Source organism: Megalopta genalis, chromosome 7, assembly GCF_051020955.1.
Source record: "Megalopta genalis isolate 19385.01 chromosome 7, iyMegGena1_principal, whole genome shotgun sequence".
Classification (NCBI taxonomy): Eukaryota; Metazoa; Arthropoda; class Insecta; order Hymenoptera; family Halictidae; genus Megalopta; species Megalopta genalis.
Window position 1 is genome coordinate 16,696,085 of NC_135019.1, and position 25,475 is coordinate 16,721,559.

Below are 25,475 nucleotides of genomic sequence, written 5' to 3' on the forward strand. Positions count from 1 at the left end.
TTCTAAAGAACAAGATATTTACAGGCGGTGCTGAGAAAATTTTCCAGTTTGCGCGAAGATCCGCAATCTACCTGGTTACTGTGTGACACCTTCGCATGATTTTTCAGCTGTTCTACAAAACAATAAACCAACGATGCAAAGTTAGCTCGTTAGACTCTCTGATCTTATTCTATTGGGTTGGGGAATAAGTCCGTAGCGTTTTTGTCAAGCATTTTGGAGGCGATTTTCTTTGTTGTTTTCGTTAAGCTCATTCAAATCCCATTGAATGAAGATGATTGAGAATCGTTTTATGATCGCAGTTCATTTTTTCGGCCAATTCGCGACTCGTTCGGCGACCGTCCTCCTTCAAAAGTGCTTCGAGACGCTCTTCGTCGAATTCAGAAGGTCTTCCGCTGCGGGGCGTGTCGTCGACGTCAAAATCGCCATTTTTGAACTTCGCAAACCATTTCCGTGCTGTAGACTCGTCTATGACACCTTCTCCGTATACGTTGCAAATGTCCCGGGCTGCTTCGGCAGCTTTTTCGCCTCGATGAAAAGCGAAGAAGAGAAGGTGTCGAAAATGTTGCTTTTTACCTCCTGGATATTACATTTCTAAGCCTCGAAAGTAATAAAAAATTAAATTACTCAAAAAGAGGATTAGCACAGTTTTGTAGAGCAGAAAGAGCTCTATCGAATGAATATTATACACTTTGTCGAACAGCAAAAAATCGTTGTAAAATAAAAGAAAATATAAAAACGCTACGAACTTATTCCCCAACGTAATATTTTGCGCGAGAAGGGGCCCATTAATATTCCAGCGGGCTCCAAAGTGGCTCTGATATTTTGATCCTCGTTCTAGGATCCCAATGGGAGAAGGCATTCCCGAGGAATTAGGGTGTATGGAAGGCGACTTGTCGTCCAGCTGCGAGCTGGAGGAGTCTGACTGCGAGACGTAGCGGTGTCGAGACCTTGACGGTGGTCATGGTCTTGTAAGGTTCGTTCTCCCATGAACGCTGTACAGGCTGTCTCGAAATAAAACTGCTGCGGGTATATTCTGTACACTTTAATGAATTTTTATTTAAAACTCGTAACAAATGTCAAGCTAGTTCCTACCGGAGACAATTATCCTACCTAGAACCGAAGCCCAGTTGCTATACAGACGCTTTTAATTAAACATCTCCTTCGTCGAGTCGCGGAAACGGAATTTCTTTTTCCATTGAATTTGAGCGTGACGGAACCGCGAGAAATTTAAACGAAAATACCGAGAACCCGTGTGCGGCGAACCTATGTGCCCTTGGTAGCAGTACATAGTCCGAGATAATTCGGTATAATGAAACACAGCGAACGTACAACCCGAGTTAAAAAGGCGGACCGAAATAGAGACGCGCAGGTGTTCCGATCGACGTTCGAAACGCAGGTGTTCCGGCCGGCGTTCGAAACGCCATACGGATCGATTAACCCTTTAGCGCTCCGTTGGCTCCGCCATGGAGACATCCGTCGTTTGTTCCGTAAATCCGAAGGCTCTGCTGCGGAGCCCAATGTTTTTAGCATGATTACACCGAAGATGCTGTGTTTTTGTCGACGTTGGCAATTGTTATTTGTAGCGAAAACGTGCTTAGCGTGTGTACCATTGCGATTAAAACATTTTTTTGCCCATTTTTATACTTAGCAACATAAAATGAATAACAATCGAACGCTTTCGCAAGGACGTGTAATCTTTTCCGCTCGAAATAAGACTTCCTTTATCTCGGGCGCTTTGCTCCAAAAATGTGCCGGAGTTGCTGGTAGGTAGTACAGTAATGTCTCTCTAATTGACGCTCAAACATTGACCACAAACATGGACAATTCGGGGAGAGGAGATACGATTATTGGAGCCTTGCGGTTCGTTTTTATAGTTACGAATCGACAACAATTGTAAGGACGAGCTGCAGGGCTCGAATAATCGCATCTCCTCTTCCCAAAGGGCTCCATTTCCCATTTCTTCCCACGCTCCATTTTTGTGCACAACCTGAGCGTCAGTAAGAGAGACATTACTGTACTCGAGAAACGCGTGGAACGCTAAGGGTTGATCGAGAATAACGAATCCGTGGACATACACGCGATCGAGCCACGAACGGTCTTTGCCGTTGGTGACAATAAAAAGGGCGCGCGTAAAACGGTTTCTGTTTCAACGTTAAAAACGTGTAAAGTACAAATATTCAGTCGGTCTATTAATTCGACCCTCGCGGCGCGCTCAAAGATAATTGGTCCGGCAGTCTATCACCTAAAAAATGGTAAAATCGCTGGTTAATGTTTTTAACGAGTCTGCTGAGTATACGTTATTAACAGCCAAATCTTTCGAATCGCTGTCTTTCCGTGGCTAACTTTTATTGCCGGAGTTACCAGCGTTCGCGAATCGAATTTGTTCGAATTGTCGGAGCGATTCGAAGCTTTTCTTTTTTTTCTTTTTTTTTTGGCGGACAGTCAAAATGGAAACGCGAGACTACGGATAAGCAAAGTGTTCTCTTGGCACTTTGCGTGGGGTTTGTCGACGAGTTTCTGCTCAAAGCGTAACCGCGCAGCGAGGAAACGTTACGGTAAGTAATATTCTTCTGGAGGCGCATCGTCATCGTGTGCAGAGTTGTCTGTTGAGAAATCTGGAGGCAGTTGAGATCGTCTACGAGGACCGATAAAACAGTTTGTCGGGTTACACCCGTTAACGAGCAGCGTCCGAGTCATGGGTTTTCGCGAGGATCGCGGAATCAGCTTTTCGGAACGAGATTAAGAAAGCGAGGCGGTCGAGGAGCGCAATGTCCGATTAGGAATTAACAAACGACTCCGTCGGCTTGGCAAGATAAAAAATGTTATTCGGTGTGAAACGTGCGTCGATCGTGTAGCCCTAACCCTCGTACTGTGCTCCATTATTCGTAAACATAGGACATTGCACGCGCTATTCTTTAAAGAAAAGGACGAACGCTGAATCGATAATTCCGAAGACACTTTTAAGGCAAATTAAAATATCTCCGGAATCTATAGTTTCTGCTGGGAATCAAAAGCTGCGGAGTGCACTCGACGATACATAATTTAACTGAGGAAGAACAGAGGCGACCATAATCGGGCCATACGACTTGATTTCGATCTTTTTGGTGTTGCAATGAAAGACCGCAGGGTATCAATGAACATTCGAAATTTATTACTTCCAACGCATAGTTATAGCAATTATTACTTCTGAACACAGTAGTAGGGCTAAAGAACGGATTACTCGATAAAAATTGTGCCCTGTTAATTGACCCGAGAAAAACGAACGACTGCGAACGATTTATCCTGCGACAGAGAAACCGATTGTATTCGCGACGTTCCCGCGTAACTTAACGAATTTATTCTGATCGGCGAAGGATGATCCTCGTTTAGCTCGGCGGCTACGACGACCACGGAGAATTTTATCGAGGTCTATGAAGGGGGAAACCGGGGAACGCGATCGTAGCCGTTGTATGTTCCTCAACAGACCCCCGTTAATCAACATTGTCGTGACGAATGTTGCATTCTTATTGTCTGTCTTGTATATCGTCCTTAATAATATAACTATCCGATAAGAAACTGTTCTGTCCCTTTTCGATTTCCATTTTTTCGTCGGATCTCTAGCGTTCTATTCTCTCTCTCTCTCTCTCTTTCTCTCTCTCTCTCTCTCTTTCTTTCGCCCTCTCCCTAACATTGAATTACGTAGCCGAAAACGTTTCGTTATGAATTACCGAGAGGCTTCTAAGATACTCGCCGATCGCGCGTGCACTCTGTCTCGAGAAATTTTGTTCGAAGCAACGTTCCACCATTGGATATCCATGACAATTAACGAGTCTTCTGCGAGCCGGAAGAAGCAAATCGATTCGGTGCGGCCAAGTACAGTAATGTTTCTCTAATCGACGCTCGGATTGTCCACGAATGTGGACGATTTTGGAAGAGGAGAGCCTCGTGGCTCGTTTTTTATGTTTATCGATTGTCAACGACTATAAAGACGAGTTGCGAAGCTCGAATAATCGCGTCTCCTCTTCCCAAACTGTTCATTCTTGTGCATAATCAGAGCGTCAGTATGGGAGACATCACCGTATGTATGTAATGTCTCCCTAATTGACGCTTAGATTGTTCACAGAAATGGACAATTTGGGAAGAGAAGATACGATTATTCGATAGCCTTGCGATTCGTTTTTATAGTTACGAATTGTCAACAACTATGAAAAACGAGCTGCAAGGCTCGAATATCTCGTCTTATATAGTATAGTATATACTATAGTATCTCCTCTTCCCAAATTGTCCATTTTTGTGGACAATCTGCGCGTCAGTTAGGGAGACATTACTGTAGTCGGAACAGTGTGTGCCCGAATAGTTTTGCCCGATTTCCCGTCGATCGATCGACGTCGTTCTTGATCGGAAATGTATCGAGTGCGCGCGCGTTCGCGTCTACGGACAAGAAAGTAAAGAGCACACAACGACGGATGGGAGGAATTGGCTGCCGTCGCTGGACTATCTCGCGCGTGGACCCCGCGACGACGAACAAAAAGAGAACCGACTAGGTCTAAGATCGTGTGAACGGTTTAATAAAGCCTCGTCCGTACCTTCGTCGACCAACGATCGAACAAACGTTAATTAATCATGCAGCGGTATACTGTTTCCTTGCGTACAAACTAAAATACTGTTAAACGGTGCGATTCGATGCTGCGCGAACAAAGTGCCCGTAACAATGCGAAGAAACCTCGCGTGTGCGATTATGTATCTTGCAACCATGACGCCATTCTGTTCGGATCTCTCGAGAGATCCGAAGAATCTTTGAAGAAACGAACGCGATAATGTTTAACCAGTTAGCTGTGTTTGACGAGTTTGACGAGTTTGACGAGTTTACTCGTCGTGGAGAAGTGGCATTATTTCGTGTCTCGACGAGTATATTCGTCGTGCGTAAAAAGGTAGCGACCATTGGCTATTTAAATTGTAATTTTGGTGAAAACAAAAACATATTTTCTAATTTCAAGATGTTTAGAATACTTTGAGGCCAGTGCCAGAATAAAACAAACAAATAAAAAGTATAATAATAATTATGTGAATAATTCACGATATTGGTGTTCGATGTGCAAAGTACCATTGCGTGTTGTACCTTGCTTTGCTGAATTCCACTATGCAGCAGCAATTTGAATTTTTAACTGTTATAAGTATTTGATTTTTCCCGCGTTTTTCGTCTATTATATACGTAGTATATGTTAATGTTGAGCGAACAAGTAAACATTAGTAATGAAATGGTTAATTTTATCAAATAAAACTACACAGCTAACTGGTTTAAACGAACGAGAACGTTGGACGACGAAGGCGATACGAAGACGATCGAACAGCGAACGACGACAGACAATTGGATTCTACTGGGGAGGAGACAAAACGATGCTCGGGGTCGCTCCTCCCATCCCTAAGCTACACGGTTCGAGTACAGATGACGAAGCTGCGGTTCGATATTCCGTGTGAACGATCGATTTGTTATCGTGATCTTGTCGCGTTCACAGGTTATTGTTGTTGTTCATCTTCTTGGCAAGGTGGATCTTGAACTGTTCGTAGGTGATCCAGAGAATGATGTTCCAGGAGACGAGGCGGGTGAAGCTCGGCACGAAGCCCTTGTAGAAAGCGGACGGGCCCTCTTTCATGAACATACGGACGGCGCAATCCTTGACGCCCTTGTACTCGCCAGGGGCGCTGTTCATGTAACGCGTCTTCACCACGTCGACAGGACTCGCTGCCAGCGTGGTGCACAGTCCTGCTGCTACGGCGGCCGTCACGTGGCAGGGTATACCGTCGCGAAGATAGCCGGACTCCAGGATGAAGTCCTTGATGATGTCGTAGCAGACGATCTCCGCCACGTTCACGATCGCGTTCCTAGAGATGTTCGGCACGGTACCTGCAGGCGAAAACGAAACGTTAAACTTTGCTCCCTAGGTCTTTCTGTTTTACCATGGAGTTTAGCTGGATTAGCCTGGAGGTGGTCTGAAGTTTATTTAGGTATAGATACAGTGATTTTTTTACGAGTGTCGCGGAGTTGGAGTTGAAAATGTATTTCAGGGGATTATGAGACGCGATTCTTCGAGCCTCGCGGCTCGTTTTTGTAGTTGTTGACATCTTTTGAGGGAGGGAGGGAAAGAGAGAGAGAGACAGAGAAAGAGCGAGCGCGAGGGAGCGAAAGAGAGAGTTGGAGAGAGAGTGAGGGAGTGAGAGAGAGAGTGAGAGAGAGAGAGAGAGAGAGAGAGAGAGAGTGAGAGAGCGAGGAAGCAAGAGAGAGAAAGAGAGAGCGAGAGAGTGAGAGAGCGAGAGAGTGAGAGAGCGAGAGAGAGAGTGAGAGAGCGAGGAAAAAGAGAGAGAGTGAGAGAGCGAGAGAGAGAGTGAGAGAGCGAGGAAAAAGAGAGAGAGTGAGAGAGCGAGAGAGATAGTGAGAGAGCGAGAGAGAATGCGAGGGAGTGAGATAGTGAGAGAGTGAGAGAGATAGTGAGAGTGAGCGAGCGAGAGAGAGAGTGAGAGAGCAAGAGAGAGAGAGCGATAGAGAGATTGAGAGAGCGAGAGAGAATGAGAGAGCAAGAGAGAGAGAGTGAGAGTGCGAAAGAGAGTGAGAGAGCGAGAGAGAGAGTGAAAGAGCGAGAGAGAGAGATTGAGAGGGATAGTGAGAGGGCGAGAGAGATAGTGAGAGAGAGTGAGAGTGCGAGAGAGAGGGTGAGAGAGCGAGGGAGTGAGAGAGAGAGAGAGTGGGAGAGCGAGGGAGTGAGAGAGAGAGAGAGAGAGAGAGAGAGTGACAGAGCGAGGGAGTGAGAGAGAGAGAGAGAGAGAGAGAGAGAGAGAGAGCGAGAGAGAGCGAAACTCGCGTCAGTCGGCAAAAAAAGGCAGCATATTCATTTCATGTGCCACTGTTGACTTTTTCACGAGTCTAATTCGTCATGTGCTGTTTTCGACGGAAGTATATTATTGTGGAGTATATTATTAGATTACTCAGTTGCGTCACTCGTGCGTCGTTCCTGTTTTGTTTACAATGTTCAAGATGTAGCCCACCCTTCCTCCTTCTCGACAGTACCAATAACAAAGTCGTTCTCACAAATCAGCAATCCAAATTGGAAATAAAACTTTCTCTTTCTCAGCTTGCACGTAATAGTTCAGTCGAGTCAAATTAAATAGTATTTTTCGGACGCATCAAATTTCGTTTTATTTGTACGTCAAGGCGTTAATATGAATACATAGTGATGCAGGGATAAAAAAACAATGACTCAATCTTCTTATCCCTAATTTTGTATACATGAAAATTTTGTTAACATATTGGTCGAAGTTTTTCAGTTCAAATGGTAATTTAAAACACGTCATGCTTTAGATCATTTGTACTCATTATACGTAGCAAGTAATTTATTTCACTTATGAACAAAGCATTTGAAAAACCGATTCTTGAGATACGAATTTTAAATGCAACGCCAAAGAAGGTACGCATGTCTTTCGAAAGAAAATACCAGTGGAGTTATGCTATTCGGGCCTACGTTCGACTGACATTCGGAGAAGAGATGCCTCAATTCGACAATATTCGGAGAATAGATGCCTCAATGCGACGACATTCGGAGGGCAGTTGTCACGATTCGACGGTCACGTACCTAATTCATTCTCCCTAATCGACGCTCAGCTTGTACACAAAAATGGACAATTTGGCAAGAGGAGATACGAATTATTCAAGCCTTATAGCTCGTTTTTATAGTTGTGACTAATATATCATTTAACCAACAACTATAAAAACGAAGAATCTTCGCATCGGCGTAGCAAGAAGATCACATGTGCGTAGCAATAGCACCGCGACATTCACGGCACAGCAAGATTGTGACACTCGTGGAGAAATTACTGTACCCGATAGCTCCGCTTGCTTAATGGGAGATTTCGGGCTAGAATCTCGAATGGAAAGGTGTCGAGAGGATTATTTGAAATAAAAGGGTGTAGAATGAGACACACGTAAATGACTATATTTAAGAAAGAAGTGAGGGAGACACGACGAACAAGCGCACAGTATGAGAGTACGGAAGAACCTGAGAGGCCTGGGCGACAATGCGTGTTTTTATACCTGTGTACTCTCAGGTATATGGAAAGCCTGCATTTCAGGATGCGGAGGCTTTCCAATACTCAAGAAATTACTTCTTGCTTCAACAAAAGGAAACTGCGAACGTGGAATAATTGACGCACCTTTCCAAAGGCCTCGGGTCCCTTCCTCGGCAGCGATATTCTTGTACGCCTGCAGGGTCGAGCTGTACCTCACCGCTGATCGTCCGTTGCTACCAGCCTGCAGACGGACCTTGACGACATCGGTCGGCTGAGCAAAAAGCACCGCCATTGCGCCGGTTGTGATCCCGGCGGCGATTCGTACGGAAACGTTCTTCGATCCGCTCCTGTTATTACCTGTTGAGAGAAAAGTCCACGATGAAAACAGACCCGATTAGCCCGAGTTTATCTTTCTTTTTTCTTTTTATTCTTTTTTTTCGAGATCGAAGTACGGTCTTTTCGATAGATCTTTAAGTCTCTTATTTTTTTTTTTTTCGTTCTTTCGATAATCGTACAATATACGTGGGATGCGGGATGGAACATAAGATCGCGCAGTGCGCGGTTAATCACGTTTTATTAGCTCATTGATTACCTTACCGATTACAATGAACGGTGTGTGCGTCTCGAGAGGACACACACACACACTTCGGGAGAGCACAATCGACATCGCGTAAAGTGAACGTGATCGAGATCCACGGGAAACGAGTCTGCTAATAGCGTTCTCGATCGCAACGATCGATTCTCGGATCTGATTCTTAGAAATCGAAAGGGTGCGCTCCCGTTCCCGTGGATCTCGCGTGCGTTCACGGAACCCGAGATAGAAGCGTCGTTCGCCGAGGTGGGATCACAATTGTGGAAACGTTCACAGAATGTTGGAGGACCGATGCGTTTCACGGCACGATGAGACTCGCGGCACGATTTCAAGGTTCCGCGTGCGATACTAGACCCGCGAACACGAACTCGTTAATGGCAACACCGGTTAGAGAGAGCCGTTTTAGTACGGGAAGACACGAGAGAACGAGCATGCTCGAATTTCTAAGGCACCGGAAATCGTGACAACCGTTGGTTAGGCGCACGAGATCGCGGCGGAGAGGGTGCCTCGCGCCTCGTCGAATCGATCGAATCCTGCGAGACTCGAAGAAAACGCGATTCTCCGCTGTTACCGATCTCCACGGGACTCGACCGAGGAAATAATACGAAATATCGTTCGACGGAGAAATATTTGACAAGCGAAAACATCGATTCTGAATCCGAGGGAATCCCCGGAAAAACGCGACTCCCGAGAGTCTCTTCGAAATCGGCTGCTTCGACGAATCGCGATCGATTTTGCTCACCCTCTCGCTGCCTTTCTATGTTCGATCTGCGGAGACGTCTTCTCCGGAAGATGGAGGAAAGAAAATGAGAAAAAAAAAGAAAAAAAAATAGTACAGAGAAATTAGGGGAACGCGAGCGTAGAACGAACACGGGTGTTCTCGGGGGAAGGGTTGTCTGGAGCTTCTTCTGGAGCCGAGAGATCGGTGGTTGGTTGGTGATCGGTGGGGACCACCAGCCGTTACTTACGCGTCCACGTAATAGGCTTATTCGTGTAACAGAGAGATGGACGTGTGTGGCCGTGTCGCACGCGTGTCTCTACTCGGTTCGATCGTAACAGGAGATTGCGTAATCAAAAAAAGTTAGGAGTTTGTTGGATGTACCGTCGATGATTCCAGCGTAGCGTGACTTCACACCGTCGTAGAGGCCCAACCGTATGCTGGCGAAACACATCTGTCTCTGGAGTCCCGCGGACAGACCTCCGTACAGGCTCCTGTAACCACCCTCGCTCAAGCTCACCGCCCTCACAATTTACCCTCATACGTATCCCAGGGTATATTTTTGTCTTATTTTGTTTTATTTTTTACTTTTTTACTTTTTTTTGTGAATCTTAGTTTCGACATTTCTCTCTCTCTCCCTCTCTTTTTATCTCTCTCTATGTATACCTCTTTCTCTAGTTCGCTCCCCATTCGAATGAATTTTCTACCGGGGCTCGATTGAACATCCTATCACTCTCTCACTATCTCTCACTCTGTCTCTCTCTCTCTCTCTCTTTCGCTTTTAATACGGTTTTCACATTCGAATGATGAGACTGAACACATGCGAGATTGGTCTTCCTGAGGAGAACGCATACGTGTTTGATCGATAGACTCGTGGATCTTCGCGCGGGCTCGACATCTTGCTGGTTTAACTCTTTGGGGCACGGTTAAAAATTAAAAATGTCCCATCTTTTCGGTGCACGGAAATGCGTGGTGGGGCATTTTTAGACCTCGAAGTATTGCAATAGCTATTATTGTATTATATTATTATTATATAGCTATATTATTATTATATTATATTATTATTATTTTTTTATGTTTTTATATTATGCGATTCCTTTATCAACACTAGATTTACGGAGCACAAAAAACAGCTGCTTTACATTAGTTTAATGAAAGTAACAATTTATTCTGATTTTTAACAAGTGTTTGCCGTAACGTTTGCATTAACTGATGTACAAATTGAATAAATAACTCATAAATATATATCTTTACGTTATGAATAATCGTAAATTAAAAATTTGGTGACCCATCATTTTGACGGGTTCCGTAAATCCAGTGTTAATAAAAATTCTGTTTAATTTGAAACGCAATGAATTCTGTGCAACATGGGTCTATTTTATCGCCTGAAATCCTGTGCCCCAAAGAGTCAACACGTTGAGCGCGGAGCCAATTTTACTGGGTTCTATTTTTGTAGCCGACATTATTTTTTAACCTTGACACTCTGCCGGCCCCATGCACCGATGCCATCCAAACGACTGGTTCGCTGTCAGTCCCTCGGAACTGACACCGTCCCAAAAAAGTACACTGTCGAGAAAGTCTACTGTCAGGCCCAGGGGTCTGACGCCGCGCTAAACGTGTTAACCCCTTGCCGTACCATTATCTTCGCGGTAACAATGATTGGAATTTTTCTTTATTTTAATTACTTCTTAGAAGTAATAGAAATAGAAAAAGAAATATAGATTGGAAAAAGATCAGATTAGAATTAGAAAAAGAAATATAATTTATATTTATCGCGTGTGTTCAGATATTTACTTGAACGATTAAATATTGATGATGAGAGAACGGAATTTGATTTCGACTTAAATGAATGGAATGGAACATTTCCTCGTCGATGTACGGCGAGGGAGGAGATAATCCCGCATCATTCCGAGGCCAAGTAGAAATCGACTAGTTCGGTTTAACGCTTTGCCCGCCGATGAAAACGCGATTGTTAGTTAGCGAATGTTATTCGTAAGGCGTCTCGAGCGATTTGTACGCGCGGCCCGATCCGCAGTCTATCGATCAAGGGCGAAGAGAGTCGAATCGAGATTTCCGAAATCATCGGAGGAGCACGAGAGAAAGGAGAACGAATCGCTCGAGTTTGACCGGGAGAGAGCTTGCGACGAGAGAGCTGTTTTGCACGTACGCGCGACTATGGCAGACCGGAGACGTTATTTACGCACGCGGCGGAAGCGCAAACCAAGAAACGAGTCGCGTCGGTTCCGGTTCCGATGCGACCGGTTAATTGGAAAGAAATAAAGTGGGAGCTTGCAGCTGATCGAAGACAAAATAAATAGAGAAAAATAAGCAGAGATCAAGGAGAAACGAAAATCCGGATACGCGGAAGGTTTTTGCTGTCGCGACCTGCTTTTCCCTTGATTCCGTTGATTCATTTCGGATCGTTACAGTCCCGAAGGAGATCGCGACGAGCAATCGGGAAAGGCAGCTCGCGAGCGAGAGAGAAAAGAAACGATAATGTACAGACGGAACGAGTGCCATAGACGTGTGATCGATCGAACAGCCATCGTCCACGTGGACGATAGGGTGTCGCGCGATGTTCCAGCGATGGGATTAAACGTACCGCGAACTAAAGTAACGCGAATCGATAGTATGCACTTCGGTCACAATAACTCGTTCTTTTTATCGAATTTAATCTTTCGAAGAATGTACGCGCGCGATCTTTATAATTAATATCCAAGCGATCGAGCGTTCTTTGTTCCGGTCGAGTACAGGTAGCGATTCTATAACACGGCATCGTATAACACGGTTTCGCTCTAATACGATACGATAAATTGTATAAAAGAATTATCGCATTATCGTAAAAATACTAGGGGAACCCTCGTATAGCACTGCAACCTGTAACACTGTTTTGCTCTAACTCGATAAGAAAATTGCGGAAACCTTTGTACGGCGCTGTACTTCTGCAACACCGGATAACATGTTTTTTGTTTAACATATTTCAAAAGTAAATTACCTTAAAATAATGACGGGAAGGAATAACGAACTATAGTTCCTTCACATGAAAATATGATCGTTATAATTAAGCGTATATAAATATATACCCTTGAATATATAAATAAAAAAATATACTCTTAAATATATAAAGAAATCGAAAATTCAAAAGGGATCTGTCAAATCTGCTATCTTTATACCATGAAATCTACAATGACCAGCAAACGAACCAAAATTAGAAATTTTTTTAAAAGATAAAAGGTGCAAAATATCTGAATGAAGAAGAAGGTTCAGAAAGCGAAGGCGATATCGTTCAACCGAAAAAACGTTCTCCTTTGATTGTACCGAATAGTAACGAGGAATAAATTTATTAAATTAAAGTTACATTAAATGAAAATAATATTTTCTTTTTCCGTTTCGTGTTATGCATACATTTATATTTTTAATAAAAGTAGATTTGTTTACACGGAATTAAAAAGAAAATGTTTGTTTTTAATAAGTTTTCAGTACGTAACGCCCCCTTTTGTACCGACTCTGGGTGTCATATAGCACGTTTTCACGCAACACAGCATTTTCTAGGAATCTATCCACCGTGTTATAGAAGGGTTACCTGTACAATGAAACAAATGACGCTACGAGGATCGATCCCTGCCGTTCTCAACCTGATCCCATCGCAAACGGTGAATTCGACGAACAGTCGATAGCACTTTAATCATTGCCACGAAAGGATAATTGAACGTAAGCATCGTTTAAAGAAGGACAAACCGAGAAGGTAGTTGGCGCGATAGCAAATTATCGGATTTCCGATACCGTGGCTCCGTTACCGCTGATTACGACCGATCGATCCGGTCCCCGTCGTTGTCGATGCTCTCGAAATAGCCGCGCGAATTCCACGATTTGATAGCATCTTACGAACAATTAGCATAACGTTCTTCGTTGCGTGACCAGGCTACCAGCTAGCCGTTCTCCGGCATTTTCCTCGTGGAAACCGTGTGAAACTCGAAATCGTCCAACGTCGCAGTTCGTCCCGTTTTTGCACGCCTAATCGCGATCCATTCGCGTATAATTAGCTCGTTAGTGGGGCATCGACAGCGACGGAAGCCTCGATCGGCTAATCAGCGGGCAACGACGGATCACGGGGAAGAAACTTGCTGAACGAAGGCCGCGGAAAAAGAAGCAGCGTCGCGGAGAGAGTTGTGATTGCGGCCCGATCGCAAGTTCGCGTCGATTCTCGTCGCGGGAAAAGAAAAAGCGTGCTGGCCAACGAATAGAAGTCGGCCAGCGCGGCAATTTAAATTGAAACCGAATCATCGACCGGGCTGAGAAAGACTCGCCCCCGGCGTATTGTTTATACAATGCTCATGTAAATAGATATATATGTAAATATTTATATTTGTACTTGTATTTATATCGTTTGTAACACTGATCCGAATCGGTTGAATCGTACGCAACGATCTCTATGTACAATCATGTATATGGTTTACCTACCCCGTGGCTCTCTTAAATTACGTTAAGGATCGTGAACAACGTACCTTGCTCCCTCCATTCTGACGATGTTCCATACTGTCTTCCACAGACCGGGCTGCGTCTGTCTCATCGAGAGCATCGAGCCCTCCGCGGTCGACACCAGAAGAGGACGCGTCTCGCCGGCGATCTAAACAAATTCAAACCCGATCACATTTCGCGCAAACCCGCGCACCGTTCGCAGAAACATCGACAGACCACGATCCTGGATTCGACGAACGCCAAAACTTATTACGCGCGGAAAACCTGGATACCGTCGAGACAGTGAACCAAACTCGTAAGGCAGCGCTCCGGAAGATCGTAGATCTTCGAAACGTCGTAATTTCGTGAACAAAAATCGTACGGCAGGCTACCTTGGCTCGTTAGAAAGCTCGAAGCTTGTACTCGATCGCTTTCCCGTTGAATTTTTCGAGGGATAATTTTGTACTAAGAAACGGAGCGTCGAGCAGTCGGTCCGGCCTTCGTCCCAAGTGCAACGAAAGGATTGCAAAGCGTTTCGCAACAATTTTTACGGAGCTCTTTGTTGAAAATTCATCGGGGGCTGCGAGAGCAGAGGGTTCGCTGTGCGAGACGAGCCGAGGTACAATAATGTCTATCTAATCGACGCTCAGATTGTCCACAGAAGTGGACAATATGGGAAGAGGAGATGCGATTATTCGAGTCTTGCGGTTTATTTTTATAGTAACGAATTGTCAACGATTATAAAAACGAGCCGCAAGGCTCGAATAATTGTGTCTCCTCTTCCCAGATTATCCAATTTAGTGGACAATCTAAGCATCAGTAAGGAAGACATTACTGTACAATAATGTTTCTCTAATTGACGCCCAGATTGACCACAAAAATAAACAATTTGGGAAGCGAAGATACGATTATTGACCACAAAAATGGACAATTTGGGAAAAGAAGATACGATTATTCGAGCCTTGCAGTTTAGTTTTATAGTTATAAATTGTCTAGAATTATATAAAAACGAGCTGCAAGATTCGAATAATCGTGTCTCCTCTTCCCAAATTGTCAATCTGAGCGTCAATTAGAGAGACATTATTGTACAGTAATGTCTCCCCTACTGACGCTCAGATTGTGCACAAAAATGGACAATTTGGGAAGAGAAGATACGATTATTCGAGCCTTGCGGTTTATTTATGTAGTTATAAATTGTCCACAATTATAAAAACGAGCCGCGAGGCTCGAATAATCGTATCTCCTCTTCCCAGATTATCCAATTTAGTGGACAATCTGAGCGTCAGTAAGGGAGACATTACTGTACAATAATGTCTCTCTAATTGACGCCCATATTGACCACAAAAATGGCCAATTTGGGAAAAGAAGATACGATTATTCGAGCCTTGCGATTTAGTTTTATAGTTATAAATTGTCTAGAATTATAAAAACGAGCTGCAAGATTCGAATAATCGTGTCTCCTCTTCCCAAATTGTCAATCTGAGCGTCAATTAGAGAGACATTATTGTACAGTAATGTCTCCCCTACTGACGCCCATATTGACCACAAAAATGGCCAATTTGGGAAAAGAAGATACGATTATTCGAGCCTTGCGGTTTAGTTTTATAGTTATAAATTGTCCACAATTATAAAAACGAGCCGCGAGGCTCGAATAATTGTATCTCCTTCTCCCAAATTATCCAATTTAGTAGACAATCTGTGCGTCAGTAAGGGAGACATTACTGTAGATCGTGCCGCGATTATTCATCGGGAGATGACAGCGGTTCGAAGATCGACGCGATCGTACGGTATGGATTTCGTGGCGATCGAGATTACCTGCATCCTGACTTTGGCCGTGTCCAACGGGAACGTCATCAAATCAGCGATGCAGGCCGCGGTGCCCGCGGTGAAGAACTTCACCCACAGGGGGAAGTCGTTCTGCGCGTTTTGCTTCATCGTGCTCATATCCTTCTCGTTTCTCCCTCTTCCGCTAGTATCCGTTCTCACTTTGTTTCCTCGTGGTCGCGCGAGAACCGCTTCTATGCTTGTGCTTTTCTGGATGGTGCGTGCGTTCTGTACAGCGTGGGGGAATGTTGCAGTGGAGAGCACTCTCTCTCTCTCTCTCTCTTCGATCTCGTATTCTCGTGTTCAAATCACCGGTGTGAACGTTGTTGGAGCCACCGAGCTTCCGTCGGGTTGTCCCGGCAAGATCCTTCGTTAGAAAAGCGCTATGTACACTATGTACAGAGTCCTACCAGAGGACAGGAACCTTTTAGACGATCATCGAGCGAACGGCTGACTTAGAGGCGGAGCTTTTTAGGTTCCCTGAAGTGATCAGGATACGCGTGCAGTCCCCCCGACCGCGAGCACTCGTGTTTGATGTCTTGATTGTGAAGTACTTTATACATACTATTCTTCTGCAACAGAGCAACCAAACGAACACGTGATACACCCGTCTGTGAAATCGACCGTCCCGTTCAAAGGTGTAGTTTCGTTCCCGTCGTCGACCCTCGTCTTCTTGCTGTCGACCGTCAACCCTCGTTTCCCATAGATTAAGAAAGCTATGTATAAGAACGTGCAGGAATATGTACAAATGAAACGATGAACGAATGTGTCCACACGAATGTCGTTCTTATCACAGCTATTCGTTCTCGGAGAAGGAACTTCCGAGCCTCGTCTTTTCGACTGTTCCGTCAACGCGACGCAAAGGAAGGGAAAATCGAGTTGACAGAGCTCGGTTATGTTCGCTGCATCGAGCAACGTGAAGAGGAATCGCGAAATTTCGAGACGAAACCTTCTGGCAGCGATTCCGCGGTCTCGGAGAAGGAACTTCCGAGCCTCGTCTTTTCGACTGTCCCGTCAACGCGACGCAAAGGTAGGGAAAATCGAGTTGACAGAGCTCGGTTATGCTCGCTGCATCCGGCGACGCGAAGAGGAATCGCGAAATTTCGAAACCTTCTGGCAGCGATTCCGCGGTCTCGGAGAAGGAACTTCCGAGCCTCGTCTTTTCGACTGTTCCGTCAACGCGACGCAAAGGTAGGGAAAATCGAGTTGGCAGAGCTCGGTTATGCTCGCTGCATCGGGCGACGCGAAGAGGAATCGCGAAATTTCGAGACGAAACCTTCTGGCAGCGATTCCGCGGTCTCGGAGACGTTGGTAAGTGTCGGTGTCGGTGTCTCCGGACGAGAACCAGCCAAAGTTCAATGACCGGTTTATGCTCTTTCGGTTCGGCGATTGCAAGGAGAGATCGTTTTTATCGGCCGCAGCGACGATTCTAAACGCGAACGACGACAAATCAACCAAAATCAACTACGGTGATGTAACTTCGCGACCAGTCGAAACACGTCTAGGACAGCTAATCGCCTGTGCGTTACACAATCACTTTTCTTTTCCCACGGTCGATTTCCATGTTGCACGAGTCCGCGCGTCCGATGCGTCGCCGCGTTTCTGACGTTCGACGGCGAACACGCGTGGGCAGATGTGCTCGGGTCGATCCCGCGCGAAAATAGAACGCGCTTACAGGCAAGATTGGAAAGTGGCCAGAGTCGGAGCGATTATTTTTCGGCAGGCTATTCGAACCGTACTTTATGCGAACCGTCGAGATTATCGGTCGCTATCGGCGCGAGACGCGTGCGGGACATTGACATTCGCGGTTCAAGGTTCTTCCGGCTCTTCGCGGTCCCCGGTATCTTCGGAGATAGCCGATCTTGAGACGCGCGTTGGAGATACGGCGGATCGAAAAACTATCGTTAACCACCGCTTCGCTTCGATAATTCTGTGAAACGAAATGTTATGTTATGTTACGTAACGCCGCTGTTTATTTTGGCAATTTGTAATCTCGAACACGCAGAAGTCGATGTACTTCTAGTCGCCGCTTGGAAACGTTGATCGAAGAACCCTTTCAAGACCTACATACTTTCAAGCGCCTATCTGCCTATCCACCGATACGCACGCATGTGCCAATAGTTTTTTGACACGGTGTATATCCGTGGCCCGTTATTTCGGTCTCAAGGCTATTTTCGCGCGAGACAATGTAAAATTATCACGTGGGGCAAAAGCCTCCGACGACGGTTCGATCAAATACCAAGTTGCGGTCGCGATCGCCTCCTACGATGATCTATAATTGTTAAATGTCGACCTTTGGTATCCTATAAATTTCGTTCGGTATCGCACATTTTCTACGAATAATATTGCGACACGTGCTCGCTGCTCCGAACGACGGACAGAGAAAGACAACGTCCCCTCGGGCGATTAGGACAAAGTCTGTCCTGCTTTTAGACCGTCCAACCCGCTTGTTCTTCGTCGCGGCGGAAAGAATCTCAAATTCGTTGTTTTTTGGGACGCGGAGAGAGTTTGATACCGTTGAGAAATCGCCCCCACCCCCCTCCCACGGGCGACGGCAAGATTCGGGGTACGCGAGTCTCCGAGCGTCTGAAAAATAAAAATCCGCTACGCCGCAAAACGAAAGCCGGGAAGAACGAAAGCGTAAACGCTCTGAGAACCGCTTGCCACAACCTTCGGCCGCCGATTTCTATTATAAAGTTCGATTCTACTCGTGCCGCGGATTTCCCCCGTGGAGAACGCGCAACGTTGGCGCGTTATTTTGCGGCAGTTCGGCATCGCCAACAATGCGATCGATTGCGAATTTTCAGCCATGCGCCTGCAACGCTGCACTCCGTGCACCGTGTGCAACAATTGCAATGTATGTGTTTCAGCGGACACCGCTTGCTGAAGAAATCGGACCGAGACTCTGAGATCTGTTACGATTTTACGGTTCTTCATCGCCGCGCCGGTTAACGATGACACGTTAAAACCGGCTTGTCGATTAACCCCTTAACTTGTACGCTCGAGTTAATTCGAACGCGCTAAACAGGCCAAACTGTGCACACTCGGGATAATTCGAGCGGCGTTGTATTTTATGCTGCTACAATTTCTCACGCTCGAATATAATCGAGAATTGAATACAACAATGTGAAAACAAAGAAAAAAAATCGTTTTATTGATATTTATCATTTACATGGGATTGTAAGCTATAACACTTATTTATTCAAGAATAAACAACTTTTTCTATGGAACAAAAGCGTGGTATATCAAAATTCTTCAAAAATTCTTCAAAAAATTAATTTTTTTTGGCCGGTTTTTTTCAAAATAAACTGTGCGTTAAGGAGTTAACCAGTTAAGTGTGCTTGACGACTATATCCGTCATGGAGATGCGGCAGAATTTTGTGTCACGACGATTATATCCGTCGTTCGTAAAATTTTGTTACAATTTGATATTTAAATTGTAATTCTAGTGAAAACTAAATTATATTCGTAAATTTTAACACTTAGCCAACCGAATGGGGAGATCTCCCCGTTTTTAATTCAGTCGATTGATGACCGAATGGATGATTAACGAAAGATTAAGAACGATTGCTTAATTTAATTAAGATTTACAAGAGGTACGAATGCTGAAGAAGTCAATTGATGTCACATATAAGTTTGCTTCGTAATTTTGCGTTTAATCGAATGAAATATTTTAATTTTATACAAATTTTTGAGGTTTCTAGCGCGGTCGTGGAAGTGTTAATATGTTAAAAATGTTTAGAGGTCAAGACGAAATGAAACAAACGAATGAAAATTATGAATAATTTGCGTTGGATTCGTCGCTTGATCGTTCGATTCATTGCCCGTCGTCGCTTGATTATCGCGACACACGCTGGTGGGCGATTTGCAAAGAGATCGCCACAGTTAACTGGTTAATTCTATGATCCGACGATATTGGATAAAAATTATGTAGAAGAAAATCGTAGAAGAATTTGCGCCAAGATGGCGAAACTAGCTCATAGGCGTTGTCCTCTCGCGTTGAATGTTTACGAGGGAACACCGACTCGCGATGTTAGATTTGCGAAACAAGATGTCACGGACATTTCAATCGCCTTTCTAACAATCCCCGGCGGACCTTCGTGAAACGCCATTATCCTTGCGCAGGAGTATGCAGTCGCCGGTAAGGTGCGACTATATTGATTATCCTCGACGCGGACTGGATGCAGCGTGCAGCGAAAATATTTCAACGACATTTTCTTCCGTAGGGAGTCCGATGTTTCGCGATTCTTTGTTACGGGTTCGACGCGAAAGAAAGTTTTTGAGTGCCGAATGTTAATCCGCTCTCTTCTTAACCAGTTAAGCGCGTTTGTCGTGTATACACGTCAAACCAAATATCTCTATTACGGTGCGTTCGACGTGTTTACTCGTCGTTGTGTCTTTCTTGTTTATGTATTTGATTGTTATTTGAGAATTTCTAAGTTTACAATAACAATAACTTTTCAGAAATAAATTGTTTAGTTTTTCTTAAATAAACATGTAGTTCTTCTTCGTTTTTCATCAAATTTGTAATAGGACCATTTCGCCCTGCGTTCGTCGTGTATACACATAATCGCTTGATTTTAATTCCGCACACTGTAAAGGCTTTTTGACACTAAATTCGACGCTTAACTGGTGAAACTAGTCTCCTTTTAAAGAGAAAATAACGAATGTTCGTGTTGACGAGAACAAAGCGGAGCTGCCGAGAGGAGGACGACGACTATTTGAGAATTTCTAAGTTTATAATAACAACAACTTTTCAGAAATAAATTGTCTAGTTTTTCTTAAATAAAAATTAGTTCTTCTTCATTTTTCATCAAATTTGTAATAGGACCATTTCGCCCTGCATTCGTCGTGTATACACATAATCGCTTGATTTTAATTTCGCACACTGTAAAGGCTTTTTGACACTAAATTCGACGCTTAACTGGTTAAACTAGTCTCCTTTTAAAGAGAAAATAACGAATGTTCGTGTTGACGAGAACAAAGCGGAGCTGCCGAGAGGAGGACGACGACTATTTGAGAATTTCTAAGTTTATAATAACAACAACTTCTCAGAAATAAATTGTCTAGTTTTTCTTAAATAAAAATTAGTTCTTCTTCATTTTTCATCAAATTTGTAATAGGACCATTTCGCCCTGCATTCGTCATGTATACACATAATCGCTTGATTTTAATTCCGCACACTGTAAGGGCTTTTTAACACTAAATTCGACGCTTAACTGGTGAAACTAGTCTCCTTTTAAAGAGAAAATAACGAATGTTCGTGTTGACGACAACGAAGCGGAGCTACCGAGAGGAGGACGACGGCTATATTGTCGAATCGATGGGACCGGTTCGGTGCGTATGCGCTGCAGCAATGGGGGCCGCGGGCACACAATATGCACTCCGGCTGATACATTGAAACTTAAATTCCTCCGAGATATCAGCGTCAGCCGAAAGTATCGCATTTCGCGCTTACACCACGACGCTTCTGTTCCTTTATGCAGAAACGCGCCTAATGTTCCCGCATTTCAGTTAATTCACGTGTTTCGCATCCACCGGAAGCAAGCGCGGTGCCGAGTATCGAACGTTCGATTCGCTTGACGCCAGCCGATGATGGAATATTCAGGAATGACAGAAAAAGGTGAAACTGGAAATGTCAACACGTTCGACGCTGTCTCGGCGGAACGAATAATTCAAATCCTAAACACTACCGACCAATGTCAGGGTCGTTTCAAGCTGTTCGATGAGAAAAGAATTTTGTCCCGGTTCGACGTAGAATTATCGAAGATTTTCTCTCTGAAAAATCGCACAGTGCACATTGCGCGCGTTTCGAAATGACTGTAATCGAGTCACGATATCGTGGAAATTTTCGAAATCGCGGGATGCTTCGATCGGACAGCGGAAACATCGAGGAGGGTGATTATTCGGGATGAGCTGTGCTCGCGACAAAAAATGGTAAGAACGGTAAAAATGATAAACGCGCGGTGAACGACGAACACGTGAATGAAATTCGAAGAAACGCGGGGAAACAATGGCCGGTGAATCGAGCTGGATGGAAGAAAATAAAGCGGAGCAGAGCGGAACGGTACTTACCAAGTGTACAGTGAGTGGATAACAACACAACTGGAACAGGTTACTGTGAAAGCACCGTTTATACCGGCACCGCGGCCAATGGCAGCCGGGCACAGTTGAATGCCGCCTATCAGAGGCGGTTTCGTGACGTCAGATTTAGCCAAAGGAAGCTCAGCTTGCGACGGGATCGATAACTCCCAGGAACGTAGTGGCGTGACAACCCTTTGGGTCCGCATACCCTTCGGGGTGGGACATGCAACGGGAGAGGCAACCGCGCAACGCGGTGCAACGTCTGCCGCCCCTATGGAGCAGGGATTCCTCCCCTATAGGTTCCAAAAAGTAGACAGTTGCACATTGTTGCGCAACATAAGCACCAGCTGGACGAACACTATAAGATCTCGACCCTCGTAGACTCCTCGAAAATTATACAAAAGATCCTGCGTTAACGGCATCTTTTTGCTTTGCGCTTTCAATCAAGATATTCCGTTGTACGTGTCTAGAAATGTACGTCATTAGAAATGCAACTTACCATTCGAGCGTAAAGAAACGGAATATTATTTAGAAACAAAAAGAGAAAAGAACATGTGAATTTTTATTCTGCAGGACAGAATAGGGAGACGCGGGTAGAATGAAATAAGATTCAAAATGTAATTCAATGGATACCTCGACGCCCGAATTTTTTTCTCGTAGGTCCTCCAAAGCGTCCAAACAGTTCATGCATAATCCCCGAGATAATCGGGGTACGATCCTTCTCGAATGCGCACCGTGCATCGTGTGCATGCGCTATCGAGTCATAGGAAATCGCGGTGGTTCGTCGTGGGAATTTATTTTGCCGCATGTTCCGCCGTTTTCCACGCAAACGCGTAGGTCCGACTGAGTAGGCGGATGGCGGTTAACCGTCGCGGGGCGGGACGGGGGTTGGTTTCGAGAAACCGGAAGCTGTTCCGCGAAGTTGCAGCGAATAGGCATCGGGTTGACATAGTTAGCACGCTGTCGTGAACGGAATTAATATTCCAGCGCCTATGTAACTACGATCCGTTGCTCGATTAACTGGAACGTTGATTGTAATCTCTGCTCGGGATCAGACGTCGTTCTACGAGTTTATTTTTCAACGCGAGCGAACAATGAAACGCGGATCATAGGTAGAATTAAGATTGCTCGATAAACGGCTGGGAGATTCACTCGAGATTCTCTTTCGAGATGTTTAGATTATCGACCTCGGCATTTCCAGACACTTGTAATTCCGACACGCGCGATCGGGCCGTCTTATCGAACTACGCATAATACACATTATACACGCATTTATAATGTTCGATTGACGATAGCTTGACTGCGTGGAGTTCGATGTATTTTGATAAGAGTTTATTGGAACGAACACGGTGTTGCTACATGAAAAAAATTGTCACACAGAAAATTGGAAAGAATAATTTGAAAAAAGAGTTACGTCCTGTAAAGCATTACGTCCAATAATGCTTTCAGCGAAGAGAAGAAACAAAAAAAAATCTTGGCCCATGAGGGGATCGAACCCGCGACCTTCGCGTTATTAGCACGACGCTCTAACCAACTGAGCTAATGGGCCAGATACTAAAGCCTTTCAATTTGACGCTGTTCTGGACCATACATTTGCGTATCATACAATATACAAGTATTTTTAAAACAATTACATGTATTGATAAAGGTTCTGTAGTTAATAGCATGTAGTTAATAACAATTGTTAATAGCATTCAATGCTGACCGAATTATAAGCATGCGAAACGCTTTCGTTGAACTTCGCTCAGTTAATCTTTCTACAATATAATATGAATAGTTTGCAAGTCATTGCATTGGAGGCAATTGATTGGTAATAAACGTGGATCGCATACTATTGAGAAGAATAGACTGTCTGAACTTCGTCGTCTACCCCTTGGACTTTGAGTATGAATAAGGAGTGTCAAATGGAGTTAATAATCTGGCTTGCAATGACAGATACGCTATCGAGAACAATTTGTTAAACGAACGGTGCACTTAGAACTTGCTCAATCGTGGTTTTATTTTGTTAACGATAGATTGAATGTGTTTGGAAAACAATGCACGAAATCGAAAATGCAATGAACATGAATAAACTCAATTTAATGAATTTACAACAGACGTGTGCTTTAATCGTATGTTAAGACACGATAATATGCAAAAAAAAGAATGGAGTAAGTTTAACTCCTCTGTGAATTTACTTCATGATCGAACAAAAATTTCACGACTTGAAATGGAATAAATGTAAATATCTGCATGTATTTCTCTTTTTTTCAATTAACTTCTATGCAGTGCCAAAACCACGTAGGGGCGAAACGCTTAAACTGTTCGCCAAAATTGTGCCGTTTATTTTGAAAGTGGCATAAGTCACTTTGTTTTTAAGTCGATCACTTTGTTTTTAAGTCGATATATTTAAGGGTTTGCGTTTTAACACCGTTTAAAAATATGGATGCTAATTTTCGAGAAGATTTACTTGTATTTGTTATCTCAGGATACTGATATTTTTTCTCGGTATAAATAATTTCGTATAAACATTAAAAAATCACCACTCTTTTCATTACGGTAAAGTGACTTATGCCACTTTCAAAATAAACGGCTCAATTATCTACGAATAATAATTCGAAGGATTTACTATTTCGACACAGATGGCACCACATTGTTATACTACTAGACAAGAGTATCAACAGTTGGTTTTGGTTATTGTCAAAACATGAGTTTACGGGGTGACACTTAACTACCTTAAATTAGCATCTTTTTCGTTTATTCAATGGTATCATTCGAAAGAGAAAGGTTTAATGCAGGCTTTATGAGGAATACCCAGGAATATCAATTTCAACAATTTTCAAACAAAATCTTATTCTGTGCCCTAACCTAAAATATAAATCTTCACACTTGATTTAAAAATCATACAATATACAATCGTTACAGTCATATTCTGTACTTTACAGTATTAACATTTTAACGACCGCTCACACAACATGTGTGTGATGCTGCCGCTGAAGGTTTTGGCCAGTACCACACTCTTTGTGTGATAATTTATGAATGTAAACAAGTGTGGATATTGCTATTGGCTTCATATTTCATTGTCACGTCTTTGATTATAGGTAATTATTGCCTATTTTTAATTATTGCCTATTTGTTTTTTGTTTTATGTTAACTTTTTCGTGAATTTAATAAAGTTCTTTAAAATTAATTCTTCAAAAATACTGCCGGCCCCTGGCGACGTTTGACTGCGTAGACGTGCGGTCGTTAAAGTGTTAAGAAGAATTCCAAGTTTGTAGCTATTAGCTCGCTATCATCCTTGTCTCAAAACTCGTTGCAATTCGCAACATTTTTTAAACCGAGGATGATACCGATTGCTCGGGTCTCATCGCGTGGAGGTTGCTGCTTCAGAGACCCGAAAGGGAGTCAGAACGAAACCGGTATTCGTTATGGCTCCTTTTCTAACAACGACGACTTACTAAACTAATACGCTCGCTAGCTAGCTAGCACACGCATGCACGCACGCACGCACGCATATCCTAGTAATTATTGCGGACAAAATGTGGATCAAAGATGAAGTCTCCGAGCCACGAGGATTAAAATGAATCAGAGCAGAAGACTCTGGCAATCGAATTTCTTTTGTTAATAAATTTACTATTTCTCGCTTCTTAATATTAATAACAATTCTGTTTGTTAGAAGTATATTCAAGCATCCCTTTGGCTATTTTGGCATTTAATTTGTTAGTGAAAATAACCGATAGAATCAGACATATGGAGTAATTTTTCGAGCACGAATATTTTGTG

At 43.8% G+C, this 25,475-nt stretch overlaps 2 protein-coding genes and 1 non-coding gene across 14 annotated transcripts in view; 1 reads left to right on the plus strand and 2 right to left on the minus strand.

Moving 5' to 3' along the window:
- LOC117221831 (cytosolic carboxypeptidase 1) overlaps positions 1-1,038 on the plus strand; it is a 50,104-nt gene extending 49,066 nt beyond the window's left edge. For all 12 annotated transcript variants that reach the window (XM_033473095.2, XM_076523401.1, XM_076523403.1 and 9 more), the window contains one exon: positions 839-1,038. Coding sequence is in view for 1 of the 12 variants with exons in the window: in XM_076523406.1 (XP_076379521.1) it covers positions 839-935 (97 nt within the window). In the remaining 11 variants the exon portion in view is untranslated. The remainder of the gene's footprint in view (positions 1-838) is intronic.
- On the minus strand, positions 1,032-21,859 carry LOC117221628 (dicarboxylate carrier UCP2). Its single transcript, XM_033472729.2, has 6 exons — positions 21,705-21,859; positions 15,621-16,201; positions 13,853-13,974; positions 9,732-9,841; positions 8,182-8,394; positions 1,032-5,884 (listed from the first exon to the last, which is right to left on the minus strand). The coding sequence occupies exons 2-6, from the start codon at positions 15,747-15,749 to the stop codon at positions 5,490-5,492; spliced, it is 969 nt and encodes a 322-aa protein (XP_033328620.1). The 5' UTR covers positions 15,750-16,201; positions 21,705-21,859; the 3' UTR covers positions 1,032-5,489.
- A 1,329-nt stretch (positions 21,860-23,188) lies between these two features.
- TRNAI-AAU (transfer RNA isoleucine (anticodon AAU)) lies at positions 23,189-23,262 on the minus strand. The gene has a single exon. It is a non-coding gene; the product is annotated as a tRNA-Ile (tRNA).
- Between the last annotated feature and the right edge of the window lie 2,213 nt (positions 23,263-25,475).